The sequence below is a fragment of the Acanthaster planci genome, linkage group LG21 (assembly GCF_054643075.1).
Source record: "Acanthaster planci isolate LZ-2023a linkage group LG21, COTS_SCS, whole genome shotgun sequence".
NCBI lineage: Eukaryota > Metazoa > Echinodermata > Asteroidea > Valvatida > Acanthasteridae > Acanthaster > Acanthaster planci.
The window spans coordinates 2,966,942-2,975,902 of NC_141797.1; the positions used below are offsets into that span (position 1 = coordinate 2,966,942).

At 39.9% G+C, this 8,961-nt stretch overlaps 1 protein-coding gene and 1 long non-coding RNA gene across 3 annotated transcripts; both read right to left on the reverse strand.

The window, feature by feature from the left end:
- Positions 1-698: 698 nt before the first annotated feature.
- LOC110989737 (uncharacterized) lies at positions 699-6,291 on the reverse strand. Of its 2 annotated transcripts, XM_022254320.2 has the most exons (3): positions 6,004-6,291; positions 4,619-4,672; positions 699-3,164 (listed from the first exon to the last, which is right to left on the reverse strand). In XM_022254320.2, the coding sequence occupies exon 3, from the start codon at positions 3,162-3,164 to the stop codon at positions 2,355-2,357; it is 810 nt and encodes a 269-aa protein (XP_022110012.2). In that variant the 5' UTR covers positions 4,619-4,672; positions 6,004-6,291; the 3' UTR covers positions 699-2,354. The 2 variants fall into 2 exon arrangements, with proteins under 2 accessions (XP_022110012.2, XP_022110013.2); XM_022254321.2 differs by lacking the exon at positions 4,619-4,672.
- A 370-nt stretch (positions 6,292-6,661) lies between these two features.
- On the reverse strand, positions 6,662-7,559 carry LOC147795686 (uncharacterized). Its single transcript, XR_015423676.1, has 2 exons — positions 7,454-7,559; positions 6,662-6,891 (listed from the first exon to the last, which is right to left on the reverse strand). It is a non-coding gene; the product is annotated as an uncharacterized LOC147795686 (long non-coding RNA).
- Between the last annotated feature and the right edge of the window lie 1,402 nt (positions 7,560-8,961).

Genomic DNA, 8,961 nt, shown 5'->3' on the forward strand with positions numbered 1-8,961 from the left:
GAGGTAAAAACTGTCCTATGTGTAAATTAACAATTCAGAAATGATGCATGCAGGACATCACATTTGGGCTAAAAGCAGCAAAGAAGTGTCATTCCGATTTCAATGGCCTTATAGGCTCTCTGTGGAGGGGTGGGTTGAAAAACCTACTGTATAACACTAATGTTATCAAACTGTAGGCTTCAAGATCAACAAGCCAGAGATATGCAATACGCCGCCCGAGGAAATCCTGCCAAAAGGAGAAACTGATTGGACCAAGCACCGCTTCCTCTGCCCATTCAAAGAGCCTATATGGTGGTGACAGAGTATTCAGGCGCACGGCCTCTTGACATTCGCAAGGAATCGCGGTTTCTGGCTTCCATATCCATATCGGACTAATCTGGGGTATTGGGGTTTCCAGCCCACCGCACCCCCTCCTTGCCCATCCTTTAAGGGTTCGAGCGACCACGCAAGGGAGAAAACTAGACAAGCCCCTAAGCCCTGGTCGTCAAGTCGGCCATACGTCTCGAGCCTGTACTAAGGCGCTCACCTGGACTTCGCCGACAGTCCCAGCAGAAGACCTTACCCGGTCGGCTAAGGTACTGTTGGTATTTTGACAGTGGTGAATGAGAATCTCTTATAGATAATAAGAGGTAATGACACAAGTTTTGGTCTAAAAAAAAGTTACAAATTGAAAGTTTCGTGTTAATACACACACAAGATACTTTACACATTTTTGCCATATTTTAATTTTAACTGATGTCCAGTGGCCCACTGTGAAGGAAAGGGGACACTTGTGGAATTTGTGAATATAAACAAAAAAATGTCTAAAAGTACTACCACCTAATCTTCCTGGGACAAGGATTTACCGTATATAAAAACTGAACAGTATTTTTAAAAAACCACACACTCAGAAAGCGGCTTTAAAGTACACATCATGACATTTTAAAATTCTGTCTCCAATCGACTACATCCAGGTGTTTGAAACAGGTTCTGTAATATGGGTACATTCTTACAGTATCATTTTAACAATCATGACTACGTACGGGCAACTATGCAACCTCTTATAGCATTAGTTACAAGTGAGTATGTTGTAAGGATGTAAGTGGTAGATTAATATAAATACATAACAAACATATATTTTTAACCGTACAGTCACAATGTAAATGTTGTGTTGTCTTGGATAACTCTACAAATATTAAGTCCCTTCATTGTATTTTTACTTCCATTACAATAGGGTTCACACGTGATGCTACAAACAGGTAGAGTAGATATATTTATTATCAGTTAATATCAGGAATAAAGATAATAAACCATGCAGTCTATCGCAGTTGATCGCTGTAGATGTTGCCATGAAAAGTATTATGTTGTGTCTCTGTTCTTGTATCGAAGAAAGTATGTGATATCTCAGAGGCTCATATGATAGAAATAAAATAATTACTTTAATCCAACACAGTTAACTATGGTGAAAATAAACAGCTTGCTGTAGTTGCATTCAGCGGCTGCTGCACTCAGCACGTCCTAAACATGTCTGGATTCGTCGTGTGTCTGACAGTTAGGATGGGTTGGAGTCCAAGATTAGGGATTAGGTTGAACTTGACAAGAATGGAGCGTGGCCCACCTCAGGTAACCAAATTCATCAACATGGAAAACGTTTCAGTGTAAACAAAAGAATATCATTTGAGTTCCTGATCCGTGAGACATCAAAGGTTCGCTAAGGCTTTTCTTTAAACAAAAGTCCATTGTTACCATCAACTTGGGTTTTCCTGTTTTCCTTGCTGACATGACTGCAATGTATCTTTAATTAAACACATAACAGTCTGCCATTTGACATTATTTGCGATACATTTTCCGACACGAATTTTGTTCGGAATTGCATGCACAATATCTTAAACATGTGTAAAAAAAGTGCAATTGAAGTTAGGAAATAATGACCTTGCGATGACATCTTCAAAACCACGTTTTTTGATACACAACTAAACAAGTTCTGGTCGGCATGGATTAGCTCGGAACTACTCCTGTTTATATCTGAGATGTCGTCATGATGGCGGCATCTTTTACGTTAGAGAATTTTTTGATTGATTAATTTCATGTTAATTTAGATGATTTAGTTCATTTTTCCTCAATAAAGACAATGCTGCATTCATTTTAAACACGTTTCAACTTTAACAAAAGCAAAATCAGGTCCCAGGTACCCAAACAATGAATATTGAATTTGATAAAGATTAGCTCAGGATAATAATTTTGCAGGAAAAGCTACGTGTTTCCAAATACATTGATCTGCAGAGACTGAAGCTTTCGTACAAACATTCGCATCCAAAAAAGCACAAAAGCACATTCACGCAATCGTGCGTATTTTAGTCCATACTTTCTCTTGTTCACTGGGAGTAAAGTAGAAAGCCAGTGAATGAGGTGTAGGCATAGGTTGAAGCACTTGTTGCCCTACCATACATGGTCAAATACACCGAGTCCCCTCGCTGCAGAACCAGCACCGCGCTCGCAGACACCTGCTCACTGTGTCTGGAATCATAGCTACCGCCAGAGACAACCCATTCATCGTTTTTCCTAAGATGAACGAAGAGTTGGTTAGATGAATATTTGTATACAGAAAACGTAAATACGTAGGTGCCCGGCACGTTACAAGTGAATGTTCCGGTCCCAAGATCAAAGCTGGTACCTGGCAAAAGCCTCTTAGCCTGCTGGAAGGGCAAAAGGGTGGCATGACTCGTAGATATATCCGAGGGACTTGTCCGGATCACGGTAAATGCTACCTGGTGGACTGAGGTATCTGGAGTCTCCCCTGGCTCGCCCTTTTGACCTTTGGCCCCTAACTCCCCAATGGCACCAACTACACCAGGTGGACCTCTAGGACCTACCTTACCGGGCAGGCCCAGTCCATCGTCCCCTTTGGGGCCAGGGTTCCCAACAGCGCCAGTTGGACCTATCTCACCCTTCTGACCCTTGACCCCAGCATCGCCCTTTGCCCCTGCCGGTCCAAATTGACCCTGATTTCCTGGTAGGCCCGGAATTCCGGGTGTTCCAGCAGGTCCCTGGCAGCACATAGGACACACCTGAGACCCAGGACCATCACTCTCGGCGGTAGCCGGCCCGGTAATGGCAGCTCGGAGCTTGATAGAGTTACCCAGGAGGATGGCGATTGTAAGGGTGGTTGCAAAACAGAGTTGCATCTAAACAAATGTATTGAAATTTGAATATAATTAGAGAAGAATAAAAAAGGTTAAAAAGAACGAACATGACAAAGAGAAACATGACTCTTTGGGGCTGAAAAAATATTTATCAGTACATCAGGTGGCCAGGAGGTAAGTATCCAGTTGAACATTGAAAATATTGACCTCCCATATTGATGACAATGGAACTGGCCGCTTAATTAAAAACCCCCTCGCCAAACAGCCATGAAAAAAAATTAAAATCCTAAGATCATCCAACCATATCAATAACGATATGGAAATCTACTTCCGGTGGCGTATGCTGCGGGATGCAGGGGCAAAATGCCCCCCCCCCACAGATTTCTTGCAAGTGATACTTAGCTGAGTAGGAAAGAAAGTTGTTAGTATATTTCTTTATTAAATATTAGCAACAAAAGCATAAGATAACACCAGCAAATAAAGGCAACAACACCGCGAGTAGGGCTTTTGACTTTATTCTATGCCACCTTAATGTTAGGTAAGCCCAAAACACCAATCAATTTTGGATTAACCCCCGCCAGACACCCAAAGCTTGAAAGGCCTCTGTGTACTTAAAAAAGAACAGTTGAAATGGCTGCACCAAGACGCCACAGACTGTCAGGCCGTGTCTTTTCGCTTTTCAAATTTTTACCATCCTTGCTTGTATCCAATTTGTAACAGAATTGTTATTACCAAGGGACCATTTTGGAGTTTGAAAAAGCATCAAGGTAACCAACGGCATTAAAAGAAAGGTTTCAAACTTATATGAAGGTTTTTCTTTCCTTTTTGTTTTCCATTCTATCCTCCGTTCTGTGTTAAAAAATGACTTCAATACATTGCAAAGAAATTGACATGAGAGAGGGCCCTTAGCAGCACAGCATTTGGGCGATGGGTTGCGCTCTACGTAATGTATTTGTGTTTGACCCTCCCATACTGATGTCCCCGCAATATCCTGAGAAAGAGGGAACCCTCGTTCAGAGCACTGCCATCGCAGTGGCGTTACGCAACAACACGAATAAGGGCGGTTGCAATTCCAAAGAGACAAATTAAAAAAAGTTGTGTTGAGTTTAGTTACTAATTTATTATCATTTCAATCAATGTATATGACTAAAGACTCTCAACGACACGAAAGTGAGTGGCAGTGTCCAAACGGTAATTTTTAATTTACTGACTCGCCTGGCATTTGCGAGGTTTTTTAAGAACAGATTGATTTCTGGTGGGTAAATTACACTTTCTTTTATTGCACCCCAAGCAACTCCAAAAATTTAGTCAAAATCCTGGTTGTTAACGCTATGCGTTAAGAGGTTCAATTTAGGAATTAAAACTATATTTGGGTGATTTTTATAAACAAAATATAATATTTATATCTGCATATAAACAAAATTACAGGTAGCTCAATAGAAACAAATCTAGTCTTGTCTTAAGGGGACAGCTAGAAAAAAATCGAAACAGCTTACTCTTATGTCCTTCTTACTTTCTCGAAGCCAGCAATGACGAGAAAAACTATAAAACTGAAATTAATAAAAAAATCATATTAAATTAATGTCATTTGAAGAAAAAAAAGTCAAAAACTCAACATCAACATTATACTGTTTTACGAGTGCTACCGAACATTGGTGAAGGAATAACTGCAAAGCCTGAACTATAGATGAATGAAGTGTAAGGATGAAGATTTGACAACTTTTCGTTCATGTTACATATATTAATGATTTATTGTTATTTACTTGGTTGGGAAAACAAAAGTTTAAGTTAGATACAGATACTATATTAAATAAAGGGTTGTGAAATAGATTAATTGTACAGAAATGTTTTAATACGTCCGTCTAAGATTACATGAGAGGGTGTATTCTTTTGGTTTTAATCTAATGTCGAAGGGAAATTGTTGGGGTATAGCGTCATCTTATTCAAATTATTTGTCGAATATCCATATTAGCATCAATAAAATAGAATAAATGATAAACAAGCTTGATATGGTTTTTATATTGAAATTGTCAAACTAATTCCTGTTAGGCTGACATGTGGGACATTCTCACTTTAGATTTTCGATATGATTTCACTATAAGAGGTTTTTTACAAAAGTTTCTTAAAATAACGAGGATAGATTGACACTACAAAAAGCAGAGTATTTAGATGTCCATTGATAACTCAAATGTTAAAGACATTAGAGTCTGCAGAACACTTTGCACACTCGCTCTGTAATGACTAGCCAATACGCAGAGACGCCTTTTTACTTTTAAGCCGAAAAGCAAGCATATTTGACGTCAGGAAAGTCTTTCAGCCCAACTCCCAGCATTAATATCTGATCTGTGGTCACAATAAATTTGGTGTTTGTCTTCGCTTGACTGTGTAAACGCGCAATGTCAGCCAGACAGTCTTGGCGTGACTCAAACCAACGTACAAACATATCAGAGACATCACACAGCTTGAAAAAAAGACAAGCAAAAGTTTGGTAGTGGAATTTGGCCCACTGAAGTCCAGACGGCGTCTGTAATTATGGGTCATGATCACAAACGTTCAGTTTCAGAATGTTTCGTTGCAAATTGAACTCAATATTTTGAAAAGCTCAAGTAATGGGCTACGTGAACATTCTTCCCAATCACAAAGAGACAAACGTACACGAACATATGCTGTTCAGACTTGCTTTTGGCAATATTCACCAAAATCACTTTCACATGGTTATTCCAACTCTTACTAATGTTAGCAGAGAGGTCAGCTTCAGCCTTTGCTAAGGGGCACGCGAACACTATCACATAATTTGAATGATTTTTTTTTCTGGATTGTTTATTGCCAAAGAACTCATTCTTACATTTCTCCAAACGCACTTGTATTATTCAACACTCACCTTGTTATGTTGATCACAATCGTCTCCCTCGGGGAATTAAATCTGCTCCCTCAGTCAGCCATTTCGAACGTAAGCTGAGGGTGGTTGTTCTGGGGAGCAATGCAGCCGCTTGTGCCTTTAAACTGACCGGCCATTTCCTGAGCAGTGACTGCTGAAATTGGCCTAGTTTGTGATTGGCCCCGGCGCACTGTCACTCACACGCATCACTGACTCATCTTACACTGGTGAGTTACGTTCATGCAATGTTGTTACGCACTTTGCGGGTAGTGATCTCATTGAAACTTGGATCACCGACACTTTGAAATGACCAGGTCTTATTAGTAGATACAAAATAGATGTCTGTGATGCATTTATAATAAAACATGTTCTTTGTTGATGGACCAAGGGAGAAGTATCAGTAACGGCAACTCTATCGAATCACTGACTTGTTTGGTGTTGACGTCTGACTGGTGAATAAAACATGACGCAGACCAACTTTGAATGATTCATTGAGTGCTGTACAAAGTGGAACAAAGTGGAACAAAGTGGTTCCCGTTTGTAAATTTCAATAATAAAAGCTCTGAATTTTAGATTTTTAACATCTCCTTTGACAACCAGGGTTTGTTTTCTTAAACGATTGTATATAATACATGCATCAATGGGAAGTGCACAAGGCCAGTTACTAAGCCAAATTCTTAACAGGCTTGTGTTTTATTTTAATGCTGTCACAGCTATAATGAGTAGACAATGACTTAACAGATTGATGTGACGCCTCGGGTAACAAACATTTGACAAACTATCTTTAACTGCATAAATCTATGCTCATTTGGAACTATATTGTGACACTAACCCGAATTCCGTGACTCTTAGCATTCCACACGGCACTGCATTGAACTGACCCGTTGAACTCTCCCGGAAGTGATTGAGGAAATTGATGCATGGTTACAACACAGCTGACGTTGGTAGTGCATACACAATGCATTCACATATTGCGATGTTAGAACAATATAGGCTTAGAAAAGTGCACAAGTTATGTATAGCATTGTATGTGGAGATATTAGGCCCTAACCGGTTGCTGGCATTTGTCCTTCACTGTAAACAAACATTAGTCATTTTGACCAATAGAATTTAGTCCAGCTCTATGTCTAAAATTGGCAATTTAAATTGGTGAGACCGGCCCGTGGCTATTTTTACTTAAGCCAGAAAGGCCAATTACTAACATTTATTCGTCAAAGACAAGTCAAATATTAGTCAAATTTGACCGAAGTGAGTCACTGTTGACTAAATATTAGTCCTGTCTTGATTTAATAAGTCATTAAGACTTGACCTACCAATACTAGTAATTTTGAGCACAAAATGACCAACTTTTGTTAGCAGTTCTCTTCAGAGGTGGAGCAGCGTGGCGATGCCCGGATTTTCCCCTGAAGGGGAGGGAGGATTAATGAGGCCTATGCCTGGCGAGGTTCCTTACCACCATCTGTCGTTTTAACTCCGAGTAGTTTTTGAGGCAGGAACCAGGCGGTCGAACAAGCCGCTGTTGTTCACTCATCCCAGTTTGTGCTATGAAGAAAAATGCTGAGAGGAAGCGCAAGGGAACCTGAAAGTGCTACGCAAACCCACGTGACAAATCTAAGTAGGTATCGGTCGATTTGTACAGTGTTAGGTTGGTATTAATAATTCAAAACTACAGGTAGAGTATTGGAAGAACTCATTTATTGCTTTTTGTTTTTCATTTCCCGTCCATCCTAATTTAAAATATGTGATACCAATATTTTTTTGCCATAAATTTATTTCGGTTCAGGTTTAAGTAGGTGAAAATGAGTCTACAAAGTTGTTTCTCTTTTAAAGGCTGATGGGGGATTAGGTAGGGACAAAGTGGTTCTGGCGCAACCTTTGCTAACTTTTCAGAACAGAGACCACGTCCTTGAACATACCGAGTAGAAACACTCTGTAATTGGTCGAACGGTGCCGAGAGCTATCAAGCGCCATCTTGTTGGTAGTGACGCCACTGCAATATTCACATTACCTCATCGTTTGTTAACCAGGTTAGTAAAAGTATGCCCTCCTTTGAAAGGTCCTTAGAAAGCTGATTGCAACATAGAGCAAATACCTGTCTCACATGAAACTAAAGCAATTTTGCATGCATTTTCGGCACTTGAGACAAAGATCAATCCGAATTAAAGTTTACTCATAAAACATACCACTTGCAAGAATACACTAGATGGACGAACAGGAATTTCCTTTTCAGCAGCCTCTAGAGTTTTGGTTTCTGCAATACCAAGCAGTAATTACGTATGTAATGATGCTCTGACAAGAAAGTGTGGAATTTAACTGCATCAACCCGGCCATTTTGGGAGACTGTCCTCGTTATTCAGAGTTTACCTTAAGATCCTTCTGAAGAATACAAACATCAAGTTGTGTATAAAATGGGGCAACATAGTAACACAATCATCATCAAATAAGGCACTGGAAATTAACATCATGAGAGATATCATTAATGAAGATATCAAATAGTAGGGGCCCAACAACCCTACCCTAAGGAAAACTTGATTTCACCACAGACTACTCCGAGGCTTGTCTGAGAAAAGTCACTCTTTACAGACCGCCAACAAGGGAATCTTCTATCCAACTCCAGAAAGCACCTTTGATGTTGCACCCAGAAGGCAGCATATGGAGTAGTATGTCATGCGGCACGGTAAAAGGCTTTGCTCATGTCTAAAAACGCAGCATCAATTCTAGGGTGGTATACAAGTCTGCTGCCCACGTATGGTAAACACAGTAGTTAGTTGAGTTACACAGAACCTACTAGGCATAAAGCCATGTTAATTGGCAGAAATTAAACAATAATCACCCAGTTGCCCAAGAATATCATCAAAGATGACTCTTCCATGATTTTACATAGAGTAGACGTTAAGGCAGCAGACTGATAATTAATAATGATCCCCTGGTTTTAAGATAGGAGTTATATTGACAGTTTTC

Bases quoted from the DNA above. Each gene is read 5' to 3' on its own strand.
- LOC110989737 (XM_022254321.2), bottom strand. From the start codon at position 3,164: ATGCAACTCTGTTTTGCAACCACCCTTACAATCGCCATCCTCCTGGGT.